Raw genomic sequence first — 23,425 nt, forward strand, 5'->3', positions numbered from 1 at the left:
GTCATTTTGCCTTCGCTTTCAAACTGCATCGTCGTGTAAACACCGACATATTCTCAACACCCGTCCACCTCCTGCTGAGGTCTCACACCGTCAGACCGCTCCCGTTCTTTGAGTTCGAAACCCCCAACCAGCCATTTGCTCCATTTCAGCTGCCGCATAGGTCGCCACTCGAGGTTCTTCCTCTTCGTGAGGGAGAGTCGCTGAGGCAAAGCCAACGTCCCATAGGAGCGGAATCTCGGAAACCTCCCTAACATTTAATTTGGGGTTTTCTCTCAACCGATCAACCCGGAACCTTTTTACATGGTTATGGCACCATCTGCCATCGCCATTGATGAGAAAGAAACCACGATTTTGAATGACAGTAAAGTCAATTACATTGACATTGACCACAATCATGGCGTTGAATCCGATGTGACGGGCTTTGCCTCCAAGGCGCTTATCCAGAAAGTTCTCAAAGAGCAAATTGCTCGTATCAATGTCGACACCTGTGAACCCGGTGAGGAAGATGCGTTCTACGTGGCGGACTTAGGAGAGGTGTACCGCCAGCATCTCCGATGGAAACTGAACCTGGGCAGAATCAAGCCCTTCTACGGTGAGTGCCGCCCGTATTTGACCCCAAAAAATTTTAGACGCGAGCTAATCACTTGCAGCGGTCAAATGCAACCCCGACCGGGAAGTGCTTCGTCTTTTGGCCAAATTGGGTACCGGTTTCGATTGTGCGTCTAGGGCTGAGATTGACCTGGTACTCGGCCTTGGCGTGCCTCCGAGCCGTATCATCTACGCTCAGCCGTGCAAAACCAAATCGTATTTGCGGCATGCTCGAAAGGTCGGCGTGACTCAGATGACCGTTGATAACACCGATGAGCTTCGGAAGATCAAAGAGTGCTATCCGGATGCCGAACTGGTCCTTCGTATCTTGACGGACGATTCAGCCAGCCTGTGCCGATTCAGTGCCAAATATGGTGCCAGCCTGGATGACGCTCAAGAATTACTCCGGCTCGCGAAGAAATTGGAATTGAATCTCATTGGTGTGAGCTTCCACGTTGGCTCTGGAGCGAGTGACCCCAACTCTTTTGGGAAGGCGGTCAAAGATGCACGCATCGTCTTTGACCAAGCATCTGAGCTCGGTTTGGACCTCAAAATGCTCGATGTGGGGGGGGGATTCGTCGATGAAACATTTGAGATGTTTGCCCACAACCTGAACGAGGCACTAGAAGAGCACTTCCCACCTCATATCCGTATTATTGGAGAACCCGGTCGGTACTATGCCTCCAATGCCTTTACTCTTGCCACCAATATCATTGCAAGACGTGAAGTCGCCATTGATCCTCAAGGTGGCAAGGGTTACATGCTCTATCTGAACGATGGCGTCTACGGGAATTTCTCCAACATCATTTTCGATCACCAACATCCGGTCCCACAAGTCCTCTCCGCCGCTTCGGCGGATGAGAAACTGGTGGAGTACTCGATCTGGGGACCGACTTGTGATGGAATCGATGTCATCAGTGACCGTTACTTTTTGCCCGGAGTCCTCGATATTGGAGATTGGTTGTTCTTCGAGAACATGGGAGCATACACCAAATGCTCCGCTACCAAGTTCAATGGATTCACGGATGATCACGAAGTCATCTACATCTCCAGCGAGCCCGGAGCCTCTGCCCTGCTTGGTTATTGAAGACTAAGAAGGTATTCACTCAAGTTCCCAATGAAAAAGCGTGCTGGAGCCAACTGTCAGGCCAGTGGGGGATTTCTTCAACTGTTATCGCACACTCCCTTTTGATCTTTTTGGGGACCCATAGATTAGACTAGACTTCTCCCTGCAAGAGGGATGATTCAATTCACCTTTCACTTGATCATGTACCTTTCCCCTATTGCAGTCCTGCTGGCCACTGAACGGTGACGGCAGAAGTAACCATCTTCCCACGAGCAAGGTCTACTACAAATTGCCTGATGCTTGATCAATCATGGTTCGGTCCAAGGCACAGCATCACGTGGGCGAGTTTGAAAGGGCCGTATTGACACCAACATCCCAAGATCCCAGATCTAGCCCAATCGAAATCAACGGCCCAGCATGTTGCTTCATCACTCGTTCCTTTTTCACAAAGTCAACATCGTTTTCAACTTTTCCTTTCATTGCCGACATTGGCATTAGTCTCCTAACTGTGCACCCGGCCGGTACGGCTTCAAGATGGCGCCAACTCCAGTCACGATCATTACTGGCTTCCTCGGCAGCGGCAAGACGACGCTGATACTGAATCTCATCCCGCAGTTACCAAAGACGTACAAAGTGAGTCTCAATCTCCGGCCCGATGTGGAATTGCCACTCCTCCGCCCCCACGCAATGGGCAACACAAAGCGAATCATCATTGCCTGAAGAAAAATCCATGTGAATATTCCCTTGTCCTAACAAAACCCCGTAGCTGGCCCTTTTAAAAAACGAGTTCGGTGATCTTGCAGTGGACTCCCAGCTTGCCGGCTCAGCCTCAATCTCCGGTGTCCGCGAACTTTTAAACGGTTGCATCTGCTGCAATTTGGTAGGCCAGCTGAGCGAGGCCCTATTCCAACTCCACGATGAGGCTGCACCCAGCCGAATCATCATCGAGACATCCGGTTCGGCATTCCCTGCCACTCTGGCGTTGGAAGTCAATCGGGTGGCGCGGGAGAATCCGGGAACATTCACACTCGACGGGGTCATCAGTGTCATTGACGTGGAAAATTGGAAAGGCTACGACGATACCAGTTACACGGCAAAAATGCAAGCCAAGTACACGGATTTGATTGTATTCAACAAGTGGGAATTGGTGGATGAGAGCATGTTCGAGGACGCATTGGATCGGGTGGGGGATTTGGATGTCCAAGTCGCCTGGGTAAAGAGTCAGAAGGGATGGGTCGATGTGGACGTCGTAATGGGAATCGACGGGGCCATGGTCCGCGAGCAAGGTCTCCGAGGAGCCATCGAGGCTCACGACGAGCATCATCACGACAGCCACGGACATGCACACGACCATCATCAGGAAGAAGTCGAGGTTCTCAGCGTCGTCTGCTACCACGAAGACATGTCGAAGCCGCCACCTGGCGTGGTCTTAGAATCCTTTGAAGATCTCCTCCTGTCCGCACCAAAAGACGAAGTCTACCGCATCAAAGGCCTCGTATTATCTTCGAAACCACCACCCGACTCGACCGGCGACTCTAAACCCAGCATTGCCGTCGACTCCGAGGGCAAGAGTCTCTACGTGTTAAACTGGGCCTTTGGCCGGTGGACGTACGCCCCTCTCCCCGGCGCGGCGTTCAAGGCGATGGAGAATGCCAGCGCTCGTCTGACGTTGATCCTAGCAAGAGGAGAATCGAGTAAATGGATACGAAGATTGGAAAAGGGCTGGTTCATCGCGCTGGAGGGAGCCGGCGGGAAAGAAGAGAAGGGCATGCTGAAAGTGGAGAAGATAGGCTGAAGCGAACGGGCAACAAAGCTGGGTTGAGAACACTCTTGACAGGACTTTTCCTCCTCTCGCGCCAATGGGTTCCGTGCTCGATTTGATCGCAGCCTCGGCCGCGGCACGGCCACGTACCGAACGACCAATTCGTTTATATTCACATGTAACGATCTTCACAGCCGGCGACCTCTTCCTGGTCTGGCCTCGCTCATTAACTAGAACGTCCAGCATGAAGAACGGCAGGGCCACAATCCGGTGAACCGAATACTACTGCAAACGAACGCGCTGAAATGTTATCCCACCAGCATTTACTTGACCAATTGGGCATAGACTAGCAAAGATGGAATGAATAGAAAGATACTCTTTTACCTTGTGCACAGATCGGTCCCCCAGAGAGATTTTGGAGCTTCTTTGATGATGATACCCGCTAGAGGAATACAAATGAGGGACATGGGACGCCTTTCAGAAGACTCTCTACGGAACTTCGCCTTTTCGTTGAATGAAAACGAGTACATACCACTGAACTACCTCCTTTGCTAGTCAGGAGCTTGTCCGAGAACATCGAAAGGGGTACGAAGATTCTGAAATGCATTCAGCAGTCATATCACCGACGCCTACCTGGGCACCGCCTAAATAAACAATCGTGGACAACGTGCTGTCTTACATCCTGTTCTTATTTCGTGCCTACCTCCTAAATTCCGCACCCTTTTTTCCTTTGCTACTTCCATCCTCTCCTCTCCTCCGATTATCCACATGCTCGTCCACACACAAATACCTAAGATCCCTCCACTTATTTCTTCCTTCCATCGCACGATATCTCGTTCAGATTGACCTTCTCACAATAGTGCCCTAATCTCTCCCTTCCCATCTTTATCCAGCCCCAAAAACCTCACCACCTGGCCCAGATGATCAAAGCCCCAGAACCCCTCCACATTCCCCTGCGCATCCTCGCAGTGAAACCACGGCAATCCAAACGCCCCATCCTCCATTGCTTTATCGGTATTCTTGGCCAACTGGTTCTTGACCTCCGGCGTGTTCATCGCCGCCATGTTCTCCTTCACCACCTCTTCTCCCAGGACCTTGGCAAGAATCGGTCCAAAGACTTTCGGATCGGGGAGGTTGGCCTCATTGGGCTCGGTCCAGAGCGCCGCATACAGTGTATCGAGCGCCGGCGTCACCAGGTCGGGACGAGACATGTCCAATGCTGTGAGGAAGCGTTGGACGTGTAGTGTGGGCTTTGGAAAACCAGAAGGAAAGTCGGCGGACATAGGGATGTTGAATTGGCGGGCCCAGCGGGTGCGTTCTAGAGAGATCCATTTGTTTTTGTTGCGGATTTCGATGGGGGCGCGGTTGCCGCAGGCTTTCATCAACCCGCCCAAGAGAATGGGAACATAAGTGACTTGCACGGGCCGGAAGACGGGAGAGTTCTAAGAGGAGGAAATTAGGGATAATTGCAAAGAGAACGGGGCGAAAGTAGTAGAGATCGGAGTCTGGTCTTCAGGCCTTCTATCAGAGTTGCAGTTGGAGCACAAAGGGAGAACAAGACACCCATGATCCATCCTTCACACATGATATCCAAGTCAGACACCTTAAAAAGCACACAAAAATCCATCTTGTGTTCATCCGCAGAGAAAATGAGCCGATGACGACGTTGAAGGCCTCACCGCTGGGGTTGGGGGAAAGGACAGCGCCATACAAGCAGGAGAGAAGCGAAGCAAGAACAAACGAGGCTCTAAGACTCACCCGTAGCATGTAATACCCCAAATACGCAAATGGACTAACGATATCGACGTAGAGCGTGATCTTGGGTCCAGCCATCTCTGCCCCTACTCTGCACCTTGGATGGGACTCGGCGTGTTTGGTTCAACAATCAAATCACTCCTTTCTCGCTCTGCCGACACCGGTTCTGGACGTCCCGATGTGGCAGGTGGTATGCTATGGTGCGTGTTGATTGGGTCTTTTTGAGTGAGGGTTCGCTCGAACTGGGTTGAACTAGTCGAGTTGAAGCCGAAATGTATGACAACGTCAAGAATATTACCTGTTTCGGCTCTTCGTTTGCCTTGTACCGATTGACGTTGTTGGTTGACTGGCTCGATTCCTTGATTCGAGAACCAAATCTTCAAATGCCGAAATCGATGGCGTCAGTTCTGGGGTGAATGGCGGGATCGATTAGTATTCCCTTTTGTGTGTTGATCTCGACATATATGTCCGGCGCATTGCAGATGCAAAGTAAAGTCGATCGACGAGGTTCAATCGGTGTAATCCTTGGATAGGTACCTCACTCTCGATCCGACCCCAGGAATCAGGATGTCTTCGACCTCAGGTGTGCTTCTTTTCTCGACAAGGTGATGTTATATTCCAGCTCCCCCGCGTAGAAGACTTGCGCTGCTTATGTAAGACCGACACGTCGAACACCTATTTGGACGCCCGATGCAGAGGTCAAGGTGGTTCAATATAAATGCTCCGATATTGCTGTTTCCGGGTCGATACACGGCTGCTCGGCTACTTTCTCGCATGCTGGGCTGAGATGTGGAGATGACGATACCGAGGCTCAGGCCGCGAAAGAGTCTTTTCGGTTACGGGTATCGAGTTCCATGAATGCGGGGGAACGCTTTGCGTGGGATGCCGCACGACAAAAACGGAAGTACAAGAGCGGGTTAGGATAAGAATTAAGGATAAGACATGGACGCAGGGGTCAAAGGAGATCATTCGGAGATCATTCCATGATCACCGTCATGACGGCATTAGCTGCCCCGCGATCTATGATCGTGTTGGCTATGTTCCTTTGCAGATTGCGAGGTCCTCGGTCCATATACGACCGCATAGAGAGCGCGACGAGTGGCCCATGCTGGGCCAGACAGAGTTAAACAGGCAAAGCATGAAGCGAAAGTCGGTTCAATGAAAATGATGATCCTGATTCAATTGCTAAGTAGTGTATGGTCATATCGACGCGACCAAGAGGCTGCAAAGTGGAGGGTGCCCACCTATAGCCTATGCCGTCGTCCTATACCGAATTCTTTCTTGTGAGACCAGTTGTCATTCAGGAAAACTTGGTGTCTTTGTCCTTGACGGGCAGCTCGGAACCCGTGGCAGACTTGTCTGCGTTTTGTGCACATCATGTCAGCAACCGGAGGACCAAACACAGCCATCCATCTATGTCGAGGGCGTTGCACGCTCACATTGGTCTCGGATGAAATCACTGATCTGCTCATCTTTGGCTTGCTCAATGGCACTCTCATTGTCTTGAGGTCCTTGCTTGAGGAATTTCTCTTGCACATAGTCGACTCCTACAATCACACCTCCGATCAGTATTTTGTTCTTCATCACAAGGTCTCAATGCCAGAACGGAGGTCAAACCCTTGTCAAGCATATCCTCATTCTTCTCGCCCTCCTTTCCACCACCCGCCGCTGAGTTGAGTTTGTCACCTAGTCCACCGAGAAAGTTGCCCCCTCCAGAGCTGCCCTGGTGACCACCTTCTTTGTTCTCATTACTTCCTGCAAAGCTGCCGAGGGCACCTTTGAGTTGATCCATGATATTGCCACGGAGGAAGGATACTGTTGGGAATTGAGGTTCTGAAGGAAACCGGTGATCGTAAGGGTGACCGAGGGCCAAGGAGTTAAAGGACGGAGAAGACGTTAGCAGAGGGAGTGACAACTAAATACCAAGTCACACGAATGATGGGAGAAAGAAAGAGCAAAATTCAACGATCGAGATTAAGTGAAAGGAGGGGCAACATAGGTAACACAACAGCTGAAGATTTGACTAAACGAGACGTCAGAAGTGGTTTTGGATTCCAGTTTGATTGTCAAGGTGCAGCCAAGTTGCTTAGACTGCAGAGATACAGGATGGACTGAAACCTTGATATGAACCTTCAGCACCAGAAAGGTCAGAACCTGGTAGCAGAAGAAGCAAGAGGCAAAAGAGGGAGCACTGGGAGCATCCTTGAAGAGAGCAGCGAATCAACTAGAAGGAGGGGCCAGCCACAGGACCCCTCCAGCCAATGATGCGGGGTGACGTGGGCCAAGACAGAAAAAAATCCAAAGGTAAAATGGATCCGAAGTTCAGCTGATGGCAGGTTATCGCCGGTACTGAGGTACATCGTCCTAAAACGCATAGCCTCAGCCTTATCCCTTTCAACTTGACCTCCGTCAAGCTGAACAATTCGTAGCAAACATTGACCATAGCCTCGCCGCAGTTCATTCCTCTTTTTCCGCACCTTCACCCTCAATACTCAGCAGACTCCTTCTCCTCTCGGCCTCATTGCTTTCCTCTTGATCAATCTCTTTCTCCCAATCCTCCACGACCTCTTGCTCTTGAGCCATGACCTTCAATTTCTCCTCATTCTCCTGCTTCTTTTTCTTTGCTTCCGCCAACCGACTTCCCAACACCGTGAAAACCGGTCTCTGCCCCATGGGTTGGATTTGAGATGCCTGAGCAGGTGCAGCCTTCTTCGCCGCTACCTGGGACCATCCGTTGATCGCCGCATGGCTCGGTTTACCTGGGTGTTGAACGACTTTAGGCTCGAATCCAGATGTGTCGAACTGACAAAGCACCACTGACGCAGCTAGATGGTGTTTGATCACCTCGCCCGCAACTATAGGTTGCAGGCTCGTGAGCAACGTGGTCAATTGTTCAGAAGTTTCCCAAGACGTAGAAGGAAGCAGCGCAACACCGTCGTCGTTCGATAGGAAAATGATGTCAAACTCTGGAGCGGGTGCTGACTTCTTGATGAGCGGCCGCAGTTCATCTTCGGTCAAGGCAAACTTGGGTTTGGTCAACAATAATCCATTGTAGTCGTGCCTGACTTCATCTGCTCGGCGTTCGGGTGTCGAAAGGATTGGGGCGGACACATTTAACTGAGAACGCTTAATCCTCGCCGCTTGCGCCAACGTCTTCATGGGAGCCGACACGAATTTAGGCGTCTTGAACAAGAGGACATGTCGATGGGGTTCGGGATCCAGACTTTCTCCATCAAACCCAAAATCGGCGGCGATACTGTGGAGAAATGCTCTCTGTCGACTCTTCATCGGTTTGAATCGATATCTCTTTTGCGTCTCATCAGCTGCGAATAATCTCAATATTTCTTCCTGCTTATGAGCCCATGCCACGTCCTGCAGATACATATTCAAAGTGGTTGTCGAATATGGGACATGATCATCAGCGTGGTCATCCGAAATATGCAAGGCCCGTGCCAGATTTCGGTTTCGCTCCAGCCTGGCACATTCATCGTCGCATTTCAGCGAAGTTTGTCGCCCGGGAGGTTCCGGGACATGGGCGCGGGTATTGCATCTCACTTCTTCTTTCTTTCGCTGACAGTCGCAAGTGATCATCACCTTGAAGGGGCATGCTCTATCCTCCTTACAAGCGGACGGGGCGTGACAGGGTCGTTCACAAGGATGTCCACAAGTTTTCTTGGCCTTTCCACACTCCTGTTGACAATGCTGATGTGCGTCTTCGCAATCTCCCGGCTTATGACAAGTCTTGCGGCAGGTATGTGATCCACACTTGAGGACCTTCCCACATGTCAAGCCGCACAGAACGTCCGAACGCCAACACGGCTGATTCTTCAAAGTCTTCTTCCCACAGAGACAGTCTTTCTCGGTAAGAAATGGGCATTTGGGGCAATCTTCCTTTTCTGGATGGCAATTGTGTGCGACCGGAGGATGTCCACAATCTTTGACCTGGGTGCACGGAAAACGGCACGATGGAGGCCGGGTACCACAGGGCAATGGCGCTTGAAGCACAGTCCTACCACAGCGGCAAGAAATATCGTCAAAAACGGCCTCTTTACAGCTGCCACATGGTCCTCGATGACAAAGGTCGGTACAGTCGTGATTCCCACATTTGAGCTTACGCCCACATACTCGGGTGCAAATATGCTCCGCTTCGACGTTGTCACTCAATGCTCTAGTGACGGCTCCGAGGGGTTTAAGCTTTCGTTTCGTAGCTTGACGTTCTGAAGCTTTCTTTTCCCCAGGACAGCATCGTTCACCGCATTCATGTCGGCCACAGTTCAGTGTTGCTTTGCATAGACGTGTACATTGAGGAGGCTCATCCATTGCCTCATGGCAAGTAACATCACATGAGTTGCGCCCACATCGACAAGATATTGAGACTTGGAGGGTGCAAGGTTTGCAATCCCCTGGATGGCAGATTTGTGTGCATTTGTGACCGCATGACAATATTCGGCCACATTCATTCCGGCAGCTCGGAATCGGATCAGTACAAGCCGTCCGGGGTTCGACATCGAGCTGGGTTAAAGGAACTTTGCCACAAGGGCAGTGTGTAACAACATCCACTGATCGTGGGCAGTGCGGTGTCGTCGAATCTCGAGGGTGGCAGGTCTTTTCACAACGATGAATACCGCAATCCATAAGATTCTCACACCGCTGACCGCAATCAAAGCAGCCAATCCATCCCGAACTTTCTTTCTCGTCTCCTTGGTCTTTGCATTGAAGTTTCTCTTCGACCTTGCCACAATAACAACGAGCATCGATCTCCGTAGTACAAGCGCCACAGAATCCCTCATGACAAAGCCTCTGACAAGGATGTTCACCACAAGGCATTATATCGCCACAGATAGAACCGCAGCTCCAACCCGTTTCATAGTTGGTTTCAACACATCGTCTTGTGGTGTCTTCCTTGCCGCAGAAACAGGTTTGCTTTGGCCCCATAGCGGAACATGGTGGACATGGGCCAGCATGGCAGAGAAGATCACAAGGATGCGGGCATAGTTTTGGAAAGGCTCGTTCTCGACCGCATGTCTGCCCACAGGAATGCGGTGGTATGCCAGCGATTGGTTTTGGATCCAGTTCTTTCTCACACCAACATGTGTAGACAGATGGATACGTGTCTTTGGGCAGATTGCAACCCGGACATCTCCACTGCTTCCGTGCGGGTGCCTCTTCGTCATCTTGGCCTCCAGACCGATGTACGGCCGAGCCTTCATTTTTGGACCATCTCTTTATGCAACCGATATGGAATACCGTCCAGCAAGTCCGACACGACCATACTTTGGAACCGCGACTGATCTCGTTTGTACATATTACACATTCATAAATGCCGCGGGATATATCTTCCTGAATCCTCGTAGCAATATCTGGGGCCGTGGAAGGGGACAGCGATTCTCTTCCCCGATTCTGGGGCGGTGTCCGAGCTGGAGTCGTCTTGTTACGGCGAGGAGGTTGTGACCGAGGGTTTCTTGGTTGAGGATGTGTGGGAGGAACGATAGACACTGAGGCCGGTGTAAATACCGGTGCTTCGACACGCAGTCGCGTGAGCTGTCCACCAAATGGTCTCGCAGCTGGATTTCTACCGGGAAGGGGAGCATCTTGTGTTCGGGGAGGCCGCGAGCGTCCGGCACTGCCTCCGCGTCTGTTTCTTTGACTTCCGTTACTCGGTCCCGAGGTCTGTTGTGTTGTAGGTTCTTCCATGCTTTTGAGGTGTGGCGAGGATAATCGTTCTCTGTGTCCGCCAGAACAGACGGGCAGAGGGGCAAACCAATACGTAGGTTTGGGATGGGGAGGAAATTGGGCTTCAAAAAAACAGCCCAAGAGACTTGATAAAATACCACAGACAAAGCGGTGCAGACAAAACAGCGTAATTTAATGGAATTGGAGCAGAAGAAAGCGAAGTTCTCTGGCGGCTTCTATTTGTCGGCACGTCATGGGCTGTGCTTCAACTCCGCTTTTGATGGGAGTCACGACAAGGCTGACCAATCGCATTTATTTCAAAGCGAAGTGCAAGCTCTTACCAGCGACCAAAGGGAGAGTTACATCGCCATTTATGACCAGTTCCAGGATTGTATGACTCCCATCTGCCTTACGCTAGCTTACACTCCTTACTCTCACCCTGATATCGACAATTACTGGAAAAACCACCCGAAATCGGTTTCCATTGGCTAGAAGGGTTGGCCGCCCTCTTGCCGAGTCCCCCAGTCAACTACCTGAATAGAGTACATTTTCTGAACGCCATGCATTGAATATGATCATGCAAAACCACGTCCTTGCTCTGCACCGTGCCTTGATGGTTTCGCTTAGTTGACCTCAGTGCCGTACCCTCTAATTTGGTCCGCAAACGCCCAGCTTTGGTCCTCGAGCTTCTCGTCTTGTTTGAGTTCGACTCCGTCTATAGTCACCACCGCCATGCTGTATCTATCTATACTCCGGGCGTCTCTGTAGAAAAGCACTTTCATGCATTCCTTGACAGCATTGACAGCCTGCTCTTTTGTCACATCCTTTACACTTTCCTCGTCATGCGGCATCAGCTTTCGTAGCAGAGGTTGCGCCAGATGTGCGCCGAATCCGGTGGCCAATGTCGGGCTTGAGAATGTGGTCCCCAGCAAATCGGCGCTCGCGAGGAACGGTCTGTCTTCATCGTCCAGACCAGCCACCAACAGCATGTTCCACAGTGGGTTGAAGTCGCTTCTCCTCTTGTACAACACTTTTGACAAGTAAGTATGAAGATTTCGTGCATTCAGTGTGTGCTCGGCGGAAGACAGGTAGTTTTCTCGGATGTCGAGCGAGGATAGGAGTCGGTCAAGGTATTGCATGTCGGATACGTCGCCACCAAATCCAATGACGGTATTCGGTGGGAATGTTCTCAGACGCTTCACGTCCGTGAATCTGGCCAGAGAGCCATAGGAAGCTGAATAATTGTGTTAGCCAACTAAAGTCGGGGGACGAATGTTGGCGGCATGTACCCAAGTTGTCTGCAGCGATAACAACGCCGTCTCTAAATTTGACTCCTAATACCGAGGTACCGGTAACTGCTGGCGATTGTGTGTGAGTGTTAGGTATAGAGGTCTGGAGGCGAGACGAGTCATATGGACCGTAAATATCGTCTCGAGGCTTCTCACGTTAGTCGTATTCATCGCATGCATCGGATGGACTATTCACAGACCCGACCCCAGGCTTGAGGGTAGTGATTCATTTTGAAGATTCTGTGATAGAAGAATCGAAATCAGGAAAGTCGATGATCGTGGCTTGTGATGAATGAGGAGTTGGCGACGAGAAGTATTGAAGATTTGTTTGACGGCCCAGGCTGATACAGCTGCGTACTGTGGCTGCGTACCATTGGTGCGTGAGTTTACGCGGAGTAGGGGTCTTTTGGCGGCTCACTATGCGCTTACCGGATATGGTGCTTCTATATTAGAGACGAAAAGTAGTAATATCTAATGGTCCCCAATCTGAGTTCCACAAGACATCTTAATATTTTGTTCAGCTCCTACTGTACGTCCCATACGACATAGAGATGATTCAGTCTCCTGAACTCTCACATGGGTATCTTCCAAGCCTCCTTGTCATAGCTCTTGGGCCATATACCGTTCTTCCCTGGAGCCAAAATACCCCGGGGATCCAAAGCATTCTTGATTTTCTCATTCAACTTCATCTGTGCATTATCATTGAAGTTGTACGTCCCAGCAATTTGATCCATCAGTGCGAGATGTGTCCGATACTCTCCCCAACCTTGCTTTGCTGCATCATCAACAAGCGTACTAATGAGTTGGTGTGCCCGGCGCCGTTGTTCGCGATCCTTGCGATTGAAAACAATGCAGACGATATGGTGCATTTCACGCATACCCACAACAAAAGTACCAATGAAGTCGAATCCGAATTCATGGCTGCGGCGACGAGTCAGTTGATACTGTGCGACAGCATCATCACCAGAAACTTTGGCAATGGGGCTGAAGAATAAGTGTGCTCCGTTAGGTAGCCAGTCAACCCATTTCAACTCCGTCATGGTCGGGATACCCTGCAATGTAAGATTCCGTGTCTGAAGAACCGTATTCTCGGGCATGTCTTCGGGGAAATAAAATTTAGCTCCAGGGATCGTTGAGAACGATGCCTTCACCACTTGCCACATCACTTCTCTGACCGGGGGAGGGCCATACAATGCACCATAAAAGTTCCAACGGCCCAGGTTCAGTTTCGTAGCTATCGCGTCAAGCTCTGCGTCTGTCAAAGGCTTGTCTGAGTTCGAGTAGGTCTTTCGATCTCCCTATATACAGATCAGCGATGCTTCTGTCATGTGTGGGAGTATCCCACTTACCATGACTGCGGCGTCGAGCAGGATATGACGAAGGGTGGGCACATTTTGCAGCACCATTCCGACTCTCAAAGGCCGGATAATTTCAATGGCCTGATGCAGATCCTCGTCCCGGGGTATAGTGACCAGATAAGATTGGTATCCACCAGGGTTGGCCATGAGCCATATACCCATCTTGACGATAACACCTGAATCACTGTCAGAGAGGGTATGGAATAGAACGACATGTTACGGACCAAGGGACGACTGAGTGAATATTCCATCGTTGTATGGTCCAAATCCATAATTGAAAAGCTGCCAACACTTGTTCGCCGGTTGTTCATGCGGAGGCAAACTCGGATCGCCATTGGGATCTGGTAATGCGCCCATTCCAGTCCGAATAAGACTCCCATCAGGAAGCACGACCTCCAGTCCACAATGCATCATCCAGTGATCACCATAAGGCTGTTTAAGCAAAGATCAGCAATGGAAAATTCTTTTCCACCCTTTAAGCGGTACGAACCGTATATCCAACACCTCTTTCGCAGGTGTTCCCCAGGACCGAACCACCTCCGAGATCTGGAACATCAACCCAGAGCTTATCTCGAAGATTGTTTTTGACAAGATACTCATGCAAGTCCGTAAACGTGACGCCAGGCTCGACGAGAGCATATGCCCCGTCCACGTCCACATTGAGAACCTTGTTCATGTTTCTGCCCATATCAAGACCGATACTACCGGGAACTCTGGGTGCAGCTCCACCGTAGCCGACGTTTCTGCCGATGGAAAACGGCCACACTGGAATCTCGAATTCATTGCAAAGCTTCATGATATCTTGAACATCTCGAACGTTTCGTGGGGCTACCACTGCCGAGCTGACAAAGTAGTCTTCGTCAACGACATAGAACATATCATGGACTTTGCTTGGGTCCATGTAGCTCTCTTTGTCCAACTCTTCGGTTTTAGTAATGACAGTGACATTTTCAGAGCCAATGACGTCTGCAACACGCAAGGTAAATTTCTTGAAAGTCTGGGAGTCTATTCCAGGAGGCAACACCAATGGATCACCCGCATTTCTGGGGAAATCTCCATTGGGTCTTCTGTACGCTCTAGGCTCATTATTCGGATCACCCATGTTGAGTGTGCTTTGAATTGCGCTTGAATGAAATCAAAGTCAAACTCCTTCCAAGCTATCCACACACCTCGGTATATATACGGAGGCGGTATCAGATCAGTCTTGTAAAAGGCATCCAGCCAAAATGATCGGGGGGTTATTCCGTGACGAGCTCCCGTGGCGTGACCTTCGAGAAACTGTCATGAATAGACACTGTCCCTGGAAGTGACATGTGTATCTGAAAATGTGGAGATGGGAGGCGGAGTAGCGGGGGCAGTGACAATCCCGAGACTTAAGTAAGTCCCCCCTGAAGTCCAAAATCTATCTGTCAATCACTGCGCCCGGTAATATGGGCTACGTGTCAGGACTAGACTTCGCATGGACTCTCTTCAGTATATTACCCGTCCCTTTCGTATGCGGTGAGGACACCGACAAAACGCAATATGTACAAGGGGTTGCACTCAACCGGCCCCACAATGTCGAGCATTTTTTCCCCATCTCACTCAATGATCATTTATCTAGGCCGATAAGACCATCTGTTGCATGATAGCTCGAAGTCTATGTTCCTGGCACTGAGGGGCCTGTTCAAGATCTAGGGTAACGATAGATATCTCAAGATATTGATGGAAGCCGGGATGAGGAAGATGCCATTGACGATGAATTCGTTCTTCCGGCACTGTAGAGTGAGCAAAGCGTTAGACCTAGATTCATCTCGATTAAGGGGGAATCTCCCATTCGGATTTCTTGATCCTAACTGGTCAAACGGTACCAATTGTGGCGCGGGGCGACCTCTTCATTGGCCAACATAGAAGCAGCCCATCTTTCTGTGTCGCTTCCAGCATTTTGCGCAGGTCAGAATTCTTAGTGCCGAGACTAATGATCAGTTCACGGTATGCTGTGGCAGTGTCTGAATCCGACGAAAGCCCATGTGTGCGCCCGGTTCCTCCTCGTTGACGTATTCAACCCAAATGATCGGTCTTGTCCACAACGCCAAAGCTAAGTAGTTGTGTCCTGGTAGAAAGCCATGGTTAAAGATGCAAAATTTAGTCTACCTACTTGGGCTCCCACGACGAGCAGGTGCCAGAACAGCCTCGAATGCACAATCGCGCTTGAAAAAGTTCCACGAGAGCACCTCAGCCCTGAGATAGTTTCTCATTGGGTAAACCTCAACATGTCTAGAAGAACACCCCCTATCTAGATAGGTGAGATTTATTAAGACGCAGCATCCGGATTCAGGCAACTAGTTCTGAGTCCAAGCAAGACTTTACCTACTTGGGTACCCTTGTTAAAGGGGACCGTGGCACAGCCGTGCCGTTGACAGAGCACTGAAAACCGGAAAGAACATTAGAGGGATTACAGGTCAATTTACGGGAAGGGCGACTATCAGAGCCATGGGAAAAATCATCTGGTCCTGGTAAACTCCGGAGTCAGCCGCATGTTTGAGCAATACGGCTGGTGTGCTCGCGAAAGGAAGATCATCAACGACCCAACAGAAGGTGAAAATTGTGTTCTCTTCTTGAGCGCACAATAGATTCGATGAGACGTTAGGGCTCGTCATAACAAATGTGACATGGGACGTATCAAGCATATCAAATCAATGATTCGAAATACTAGACGGCCCATGTGCACAGCAACTGCGAATGCGAGTTCATTGGTGTCGGCAAGGCCGAACATGGAAGAGAGAGTACGCCCACCAAGATAGTAAACGAAGTACCTAACTTGAACTCCACGCTGTAACTGCTGTTTTCACGTAAAATCCACTCGTATGTGCATTCGTTAAATGTCCAGGCCATTCCATATGCAGGCAAATGTATCCCGCACCCTCCAATCCCAAGACAGAATCACCAAAAAGGAGATCCCAGATCTCCAATACCGATGGAGGCTGTCTCATACATTGACCAGCGTGGGCGACCGAGGCTCCTTGCCCGCCGCCTCCAGAAAATCCTCCATGGCATCGACCACGACCTGATGATCCTCATGTTGCTTCAGACCGCTCACGACAATCACGCCGACGACGCCCTCAACACCGTGTACCCTCACTGGCACACCTCCGCCATGTATAGCGTACTCCCCCGCGGACTCGCCGAGCATATACTTCTTCTTGAACGCCTCCTCGTCGCCGTGCATTTTATTATGCATGAACCACGTGCTCACGCCCCATCTTTGGACGGTCTTTCTCTTCCTTGCGATCCAGATGTCGTTGTCCGGCTGGACGCCAGGGCGCGACACGGCGTGGAAGAGGAGATTATTGCTGTTGGCCAGCGTGATGTTGACGACGGCAGAGAGTTGGGATAAGGCACGCAGTCTGTTACGGATAGACAGGCCGATTTCGAGCGCATCGTCGGCTGTGAAGTGTGGGAGGATCAGAGCCTCCTCTTGTTCGGCGATTGCAGAGAGCTGCGAAAGAAAATTAATGTGAATTTCTGGGGACTGCTAGTTTCGTGCGGTTGCGTACGTCTCGAGGTGCCTCACGCAAGATTGGGCCAGCCTTACCTGTGGAGAAGGCCATGGCCAGTTTGTGCAACCAATGGTCGCGTGTAATACAGAGAGAATTTGTTTAGATCAATCAGAATCGATTTGGAAAAAGATCAGAGGGAGAGATTTTCCCCGCTCCTTTGGGTGAAATCATCCGTCGTCCGACCAGTCAGCGACCGTTAGGGTCAGGATTCCCCCAACATCCAGAAATTCATGCCCATCATGCTGCTCTTTCGCCCTGATCAAGCTGGGCGAATCGATTCTCGCTAGGTATCCATCCTACTTATTTGCCAAAGCCGTCCCCTCTTTCGAATTTACGGCAATCGAACATGATACTCTGAATTATTTTCGGCTCCATATGGGTGCCCTTGGCGCATTTCCGAGCCTCACAGAACAGGAATTCTTCGAGGCGTGCCAGTCTCTCGAATGCAGGAGTTCGGATAAGATAAACGACACGGATTGGTTGAGCGTAAGATGGACAGGAAAAGAACTCCTGATCAAGCAGAAGCGGAAACTTTCAGATCAGAATCACCAAAATCCCAAGGACGATGACGAGGCAAATCGTGACGACACGATTGAGGAGGGGATGGAAGACACAATCTATCATAATACCGTATGGAAGGTTTTGATTTGGTCTTCGTCGCACTCCTCGCACTAACTGGGAGCTGCAGCTTGTCCCCAGAGGCAACGGCTCGGATTTCCTGATCGTCGATTTTTCCATCACCATCTCACCAACTTATCAAGTACCTGTGCTGTGGTTCTCTTGCCACTTTGGACTGGACCAAAAGCCGTTGAGCCTCGACCAAGTGTATCGCTGGATGGTCCCTCAGACATTACACGATTCATTGCGTCGCGTCAGCGTCATGGGGGGAATCAGCATGGCGGTAAGATGGCGACGGTAGAGAAATTCCCCACTCGCTGACTTTCCCAGCATCATCCAGTCTCGGATCTACCAGCCTTCTTCCTCCATCCATGCAACACACCCGAAGCTCTTTCAGTACTCAGGCCGGACGAGCCTTTGACTCCAGAAGGATATCTGATTCTCTGGCTCGGTCTGGTCGGCTCTGTGGTGGGCCTGCATGTTCCTAGTAAGCTTTTTGACCACGGAGTAGGATAGGAACCTTTGAGAACCTTTGGATCCTGTAGGAGGATTTTCCAGCTCTCCTTGACTTGGACAAAAGCATCCTGACTATCTGGTCGGCTCTCCAAAAACCTGTCCCATCAAGGTATTGGGATGAGACTATATGCTTGTCGCGAAGAACCATCTGAGGTTTGGGTGTGCGATCCCGCTATCGAGATCATTGATGTGCTCACGCGAGAACCGTTCGTCCCATGCATTCCTCAATCGTCCTCATCCTCTTCCATCGGCGCATCATCTTCATCCTCTTCCATTGGCACTTCATTCTCTTCCTCCTCCTCCTCCTCCTCCTCTTCTTCACGCGCTCTCTTGGTCCCATGGGGCAAATTGTCAGGAGCTGTTTCGGTAGCCTTCACTCCGTTCTCGATTGGTTTGCTTGGGATTCCGGCCCCAGGAGGGACATCAAAGATGGATTTCTGTGGCAGTGTAGATTCGGGAACCGACTTTACAGGGGCCGGTGGTTCAAACGTCCCTCGAAGTTTCGGAATTATCTGTGATTGTCCCTTGGCGTAGACAATAACCTATATACCCGACAAAGTTCAAGGTCAACAAATGTGATTCGCCTAAGACATGGAAATGAAGCACACGTACCATCTCCTTCCCGAAAAGGTCGAATCCTTGTAACGCTCGCATAGCTTGAGTACTCGTCTGTATGTCGCGAAAGACAATGTGTGCCTGGCCACGCATGCTTTGGCCTCTGGATCCGATTCGCGTCGTCACTATGTCCAGGACAGGTCCATACGTCGAAAAGAGCATGTACAGAGCGCGTTTTAGTTCGTTCTTGTTGATCGAGTCGTTCAGATTCTTCAAATATAATCTAATAACACGTCAGAGAGTGTCTAAAACCTCAAGAAAGCAGAACGGAAATACTCACGTCTGGTTTGGTGTTCCCGCATTTTGAGAATCTTTGTCTTTAGAGGCAACTTGGGCCGGCTTCGTAGACATTTGCTGGGGGTTGGAGGGCAGGCGTAATTTGGTACAACTGGAGTTGAGTGCCTGGGTTCTTCGATCAGGAACAAGTTATTTCATCATTCTCGTCCGGCAAATGTAGAGTTCCCACCGGCATCGAAGCCTGAGATTTCAAGGTGCCGATGGAAAATTTGGCTTGGTCTCGGAAATATGTAAATCCGCTCCGAGATTTATTGGACTCATACCCCCCACCGATACAGTGGATAATAAAAAAATGAACCATGGTTTTATTGTGGCATTTCAAATTTTGGCACGATGACCCTTCTTGTTCTATCTAGGGCTATTGAGCTTCAGGTGTTACTTCTGGCTCCAGAGCCCGCAGGTGCAATATATTGAGCGCCTTGCAAGGTCTTGCTCAAGGAGCTCATGACCCAATCTTGTGGTCAAATGGATAGCGCCCGGTTAGTTCTTCTCAACCGTTCGGCGTTCACTTTCCTCTGGAACGCTTGTGCTTCTTTTTAATTTTTCAACTACATTGTCCACTTTGATCTTGTCCTGTTCACTCTCTTCATCCAACTTGATATTTCTCATGAACCACATGATGATGAGGTTCGGTGCTGAGATCGCAGTGGCAGCTATGCCAAGCAGTTGTTGAGATTCCCGATAGGCTTGATCAATGGCATCGCGAGCAGGTGTCCCCGGTTCGAAGCTCTTAGCAGTAGGGAGAGACTGGAAGATTTTAGCGGCGCTGGCTCGGTCCTCCTGTGGCAGATAGTCCAGCAGTTTGTTTGGGAGTGTATTCCGCCAAATTGCACCGGCAATACTAGAGTCATAGTTAGCGAAGGCGAATGGGAAGGTCACAGAGGTAGGGGTGATTGTACCTGGTGCCAAAGGCGCCCCCAATGGTGGTAGACGCTTGAAAGATGCCCGTCGCTACCGCAACCTGTTGTCTAGAGACGACGGCTTGAACCGCGACCTGAGATCCCGTTTGAAGTAGTGCCCTACCGATGCCAATGGCAACTCGAGCGGCAACGAAAGCAGCTTCGTTGCCTTGTCCACCGCCGTTGTTGACAATGTATATTGAGACACCTTGGCCAATAAGCACGCAAGGCGGACCCATCAGCACCCACATCTGTGTCCTCTTTGTGTATTTCATCCCCACTGCAGCAAGAAGTGCCACGATCTGAAAAGCAACCCGCAGAGAGTTGCTATTCCACATTAGTGAAATGAAGCCTCGTCTCATCGTACACACTTACTCGATCCGAACAGCTTGACCGGGAGGGTAATTGGGAGCAACCTGCAGGTAGCTGGAGAAAAACACGTTAAAGAGTGAATGGCCCATGAAATCCAAAATCTGAATCAAACATCCAGCGATCACAGTCCGGTCCTTCACGATTTGATACGGCATTAGAGGCTTTCTCGCGAATTTGAGGTCCCAAGCCACGAAGAAGCCAATGAGCACAAAGCCGAGGACAAACATGGCAATGAACGATGCTTCTTTCCATCGATCAGGGTTGAAAGAGCCCGTCAACGCCAGAGGAATAAGAAGCAGAGACAAGCCTGCAGTTAATAGGAACATTCCGAGGAAGTCGAGTTCGGTCCAGATCAGGTGGAATGTCTTTTTCCAGAAAGGATCACTGTCCTTGCTATTTGCCACGCTGGCAAGGCTCTTCACCCATAGGCCATGACGTCGTGCTCTTTGTTGCAAGACAAACATTGTCACCACAAGAGGAATCGCAGCGAACGGCGTGACGATTGCCCAGATCCCGTAACCCCATCTCCAAGTGGAATGCGTGAGAAGGTTCTCTCCGATAATCGTCCCCACGTACATTGCCGGGAGGTTGGTGACGGTCTCTGGGAGCGTAGACCAGAATGCGCGGTTCACTAAGTTTGTAGCATCTGCCACGAAAACTTGCTGCATAATCAGGAAACCAGTACCGCCGATCGCATCGAAGATACCAGATACCTAAGTAATGTTAGCTCTCGGAACGACCCTTTACTGGATTCTCTTCCGAGCGTACGAAATACTGTCCAATATTTTGACTCGTCGCGTAGAGAACAAAGCATATGGTCGAGATAGAAAGGGATAGCGTGAACATCTCAGCCCTGCCAAAGGTCTAAAACATGTTAGTCAAACCATGGTTTATGATAGGATTCGAAGAGAAAAAGTACATCACTCAATTTGGCAATAATTGGAAAAGCACAGATACGGCTGATGTTGTTAACCACCTTGGCAGCACTCAGAGCTGAATGCTGCTTGAAGGAACTCGTGACGTAGGGATCGTAAACTGATTGTGAATAGTCGGAAAGGATGAGAACAAGGGTGGTGAGGAGCAAGCTGGCATGGCCTGTCAGTCCCAGAGCGTTAGCGTAGACGACGTTCGAATGGATACCCGGTAAAGGCTATAGTCAAGCTTATAGGTGACCATGCTTTCTTCAAGAGAATGGCTTTCTGAACCCCTGGCTGAATCGATTCAGGCTCGGAATGCAGAGACTCGGCATCACTGTGAAGTTCAGGAGGCTGATCCTGAGAAGTTGTTGTGGTAGCATGACCAACGGGGGATAATTTGACATCATTCATTGTGTTGGCCATCTCCAGCTTTGGGAATGCCGGAGATATGCTGAAAACAAAGAATCGGGGGTCGTGAATGAGAAGAACCTTGCCCCTAAGGGGCAAAGCCCATTTGATATATCATTTGATAGAGGCTACCATTTTACGCCCTTTAGTTCTTGGGCCACGTGGCAACAACTATTGCTCGCTTCGCCGTATTCTATCATGTCGATCCACCAGCCATGCTGTGAGAGCACACTAGGCGCAGCGAAACGAAAGGGGATGCAAAATTCCACTATCCCGGCAGGTCAGCCCACATTTTTTGGGTGTCGAACACTAGAAGACAATTTCTGCGACTATGCGACGCACATTTTGGAGACCAGACGTACAGAAACAAGGTCTTGTCCTTGGTCGTTTCAACAACATGAAGGGTATTGATCCTCGCACTTGCCGCCTGAACCGAAGCATGTCCGGTCTCGGACTGCAGACACAGTTCATTGAGACTTTTACAAGGTCAGGGTCTGCTAGAATGCTTTGCGCGGTCGATGGTCAACTCATTCCTTCGATGTGTTCCTGGACGACGATTCGTTCGAAGTGGTGTGAAAGAGGGTTTGGTTAAGCGAAGTCTCCACCAAGAAGTTCAGCCTTTATCTAATCTGATCAGATGTTGAGTCGAAGATCGACATGCCAATGTGCACTATACTGTAACATGGCGTCTTCATCATGTCTTGGTAGAACCCCGAACATGCTCGCTAAAGCCCAGACTTCGCTTCACTCGTTTGTCAGTTTCCTTCCCTGCCGAACGTTTCCCTCTCGACAAGGGGATGATCGTTGACCTTGGGAGAGAGACGGTTTGCGATCAAGCACTCTGCGGCTCTCGGCTTCTTGTATGAAGGCGCCTTTCAATGACCCTTGGCTGTCTCTCCGTAGCTCTCTTATCACGCCGATAACCGGCGCAGATCCACTGTCCTGCTGTTGCTTGCAACATGATATCTATTATCGGGTCCATGTAGTGACTAAAGGTTGCAATGCTGGTCACATCAGTCTCTTTGACGAATATCGTCTTCCCAGATCATGTGAGTGGAATTCAAGCATCCCCTACCATGGGGCATTCAATCTCCGAGGTCTTACGGACTTCTCACACGCTTGAATGTATACTCTCTTTCAATGAATTGGCATCTGTTTGCACAAGATGAGCGATGAGACAGCCGACGAAAAGGTTCAGGGTGAACGTCACAGGGTGGGAATAGACCGCTCCGCTGATGCCACCCTGGACGCCGATATCCTCAACCGCAGTTTACAGGACAAAGCTGGCAATGGGGGAGATACTTCAGCTGGTTGCCCTCAAGTGTGTGCGAACACCGAGTATTCTGCAGATGTTGACACTTTGTTAAAAGACCAAATCACGACCCCGAAATCACAGTCCTCGTACAAGGATCTGTATCGCTATGCATCTTCCATAGATTGGCTGATATTAATACTCAGCACAGTGTCTGCAGTCGCCGCTGGTGCCATTGTACCGTGCCTTCCGGTAAGTCGCAAATCGATTTCTGTGCCGTACAAGAGGCTGACAAGTCCCAACCAAAAGCTCTTATTTGGTGACATGGCTGCTTGTTTCAAGCAGCTGTACTTGAACAGGTGCACCGAGACGACTTTGATCGTCAACTGTCGCAGAAATCCTTGTAATTGGTGTACCTTGGAATTGGCGAATACTTTGCCATATATATATCGACTGCCGGGTTCATGCTCTTCGGCGAGCGTATGACGCGGCAACTCCGTC

The 23,425-nt window shown here is 50.2% G+C and overlaps 13 protein-coding genes across 13 annotated transcripts; 4 read left to right on the top strand and 9 right to left on the bottom strand.

Moving 5' to 3' along the window:
- Positions 1-300: 300 nt before the first annotated feature.
- Z518_10546 (uncharacterized protein) lies at positions 301-1,675 on the top strand (the record flags this gene model as incomplete). The annotated part of the gene is made up of 2 exons (XM_013412089.1): positions 301-592; positions 651-1,675. The coding sequence occupies 2 exons, from the start codon at positions 301-303 to the stop codon at positions 1,673-1,675; spliced, it is 1,317 nt and encodes a 438-aa protein (XP_013267543.1).
- Positions 1,676-2,188: 513 nt separating this feature from the next.
- On the top strand, positions 2,189-3,449 carry Z518_10547 (uncharacterized protein; the record flags this gene model as incomplete). The annotated part of the gene is made up of 2 exons (XM_013412090.1): positions 2,189-2,287; positions 2,421-3,449. The coding sequence occupies 2 exons, from the start codon at positions 2,189-2,191 to the stop codon at positions 3,447-3,449; spliced, it is 1,128 nt and encodes a 375-aa protein (XP_013267544.1).
- Positions 3,450-4,267: 818 nt separating this feature from the next.
- Positions 4,268-5,249, bottom strand: Z518_10548 (uncharacterized protein; the record flags this gene model as incomplete). Its single annotated transcript, XM_013412091.1, has 2 exons — positions 4,268-4,858; positions 5,175-5,249. The coding sequence occupies 2 exons, from the start codon at positions 5,247-5,249 to the stop codon at positions 4,268-4,270; spliced, it is 666 nt and encodes a 221-aa protein (XP_013267545.1).
- Positions 5,250-6,471: 1,222 nt separating this feature from the next.
- On the bottom strand, positions 6,472-6,963 carry Z518_10549 (uncharacterized protein; the record flags this gene model as incomplete). The annotated part of the gene is made up of 3 exons (XM_013412092.1): positions 6,472-6,530; positions 6,611-6,718; positions 6,789-6,963. 3 exons carry the CDS (start codon positions 6,961-6,963, stop codon positions 6,472-6,474), a joined length of 342 nt encoding a protein of 113 aa, XP_013267546.1.
- Positions 6,964-7,628: 665 nt separating this feature from the next.
- On the bottom strand, positions 7,629-8,762 carry Z518_10550 (uncharacterized protein; the record flags this gene model as incomplete). Its single annotated transcript, XM_013412093.1, has 1 exon — positions 7,629-8,762. The coding sequence occupies one exon, from the start codon at positions 8,760-8,762 to the stop codon at positions 7,629-7,631; it is 1,134 nt and encodes a 377-aa protein (XP_013267547.1).
- Positions 8,763-9,997: 1,235 nt separating this feature from the next.
- Positions 9,998-10,381, bottom strand: Z518_10551 (uncharacterized protein; the record flags this gene model as incomplete). Its single annotated transcript, XM_013412094.1, has 1 exon — positions 9,998-10,381. The coding sequence occupies one exon, from the start codon at positions 10,379-10,381 to the stop codon at positions 9,998-10,000; it is 384 nt and encodes a 127-aa protein (XP_013267548.1).
- A 1,086-nt stretch (positions 10,382-11,467) lies between these two features.
- Positions 11,468-12,363, bottom strand: Z518_10552 (uncharacterized protein; the record flags this gene model as incomplete). The annotated part of the gene is made up of 3 exons (XM_013412095.1): positions 11,468-12,078; positions 12,134-12,281; positions 12,334-12,363. 3 exons carry the CDS (start codon positions 12,361-12,363, stop codon positions 11,468-11,470), a joined length of 789 nt encoding a protein of 262 aa, XP_013267549.1.
- A 342-nt stretch (positions 12,364-12,705) lies between these two features.
- On the bottom strand, positions 12,706-14,593 carry Z518_10553 (uncharacterized protein; the record flags this gene model as incomplete). Its single annotated transcript, XM_013412096.1, has 4 exons — positions 12,706-13,431; positions 13,483-13,667; positions 13,716-13,923; positions 13,982-14,593. The coding sequence occupies 4 exons, from the start codon at positions 14,591-14,593 to the stop codon at positions 12,706-12,708; spliced, it is 1,731 nt and encodes a 576-aa protein (XP_013267550.1).
- Positions 14,594-16,459: 1,866 nt separating this feature from the next.
- On the bottom strand, positions 16,460-17,081 carry Z518_10554 (uncharacterized protein; the record flags this gene model as incomplete). Its single annotated transcript, XM_013412097.1, has 2 exons — positions 16,460-16,969; positions 17,028-17,081. 2 exons carry the CDS (start codon positions 17,079-17,081, stop codon positions 16,460-16,462), a joined length of 564 nt encoding a protein of 187 aa, XP_013267551.1.
- Positions 17,082-17,405: 324 nt separating this feature from the next.
- Positions 17,406-18,164, top strand: Z518_10555 (uncharacterized protein; the record flags this gene model as incomplete). Its single annotated transcript, XM_013412098.1, has 3 exons — positions 17,406-17,660; positions 17,719-17,931; positions 17,979-18,164. 3 exons carry the CDS (start codon positions 17,406-17,408, stop codon positions 18,162-18,164), a joined length of 654 nt encoding a protein of 217 aa, XP_013267552.1.
- A 224-nt stretch (positions 18,165-18,388) lies between these two features.
- Z518_10556 (uncharacterized protein) lies at positions 18,389-19,130 on the bottom strand (the record flags this gene model as incomplete). The annotated part of the gene is made up of 3 exons (XM_013412099.1): positions 18,389-18,706; positions 18,777-19,002; positions 19,060-19,130. The coding sequence occupies 3 exons, from the start codon at positions 19,128-19,130 to the stop codon at positions 18,389-18,391; spliced, it is 615 nt and encodes a 204-aa protein (XP_013267553.1).
- A 426-nt stretch (positions 19,131-19,556) lies between these two features.
- On the bottom strand, positions 19,557-21,675 carry Z518_10557 (uncharacterized protein; the record flags this gene model as incomplete). The annotated part of the gene is made up of 6 exons (XM_013412100.1): positions 19,557-19,917; positions 19,976-20,302; positions 20,351-21,060; positions 21,116-21,211; positions 21,267-21,432; positions 21,488-21,675. 6 exons carry the CDS (start codon positions 21,673-21,675, stop codon positions 19,557-19,559), a joined length of 1,848 nt encoding a protein of 615 aa, XP_013267554.1.
- Positions 21,676-22,837: 1,162 nt separating this feature from the next.
- Z518_10558 (uncharacterized protein) lies at positions 22,838-23,331 on the top strand (the record flags this gene model as incomplete). Its single annotated transcript, XM_013412101.1, has 2 exons — positions 22,838-23,176; positions 23,284-23,331. The coding sequence occupies 2 exons, from the start codon at positions 22,838-22,840 to the stop codon at positions 23,329-23,331; spliced, it is 387 nt and encodes a 128-aa protein (XP_013267555.1).
- Positions 23,332-23,425: the final 94 nt, after the last annotated feature.

The sequence above is a fragment of the Rhinocladiella mackenziei genome, assembly GCF_000835555.1.
Source record: "Rhinocladiella mackenziei CBS 650.93 unplaced genomic scaffold supercont1.9, whole genome shotgun sequence".
NCBI classification, from domain to species: domain Eukaryota; kingdom Fungi; phylum Ascomycota; class Eurotiomycetes; order Chaetothyriales; family Herpotrichiellaceae; genus Rhinocladiella; species Rhinocladiella mackenziei.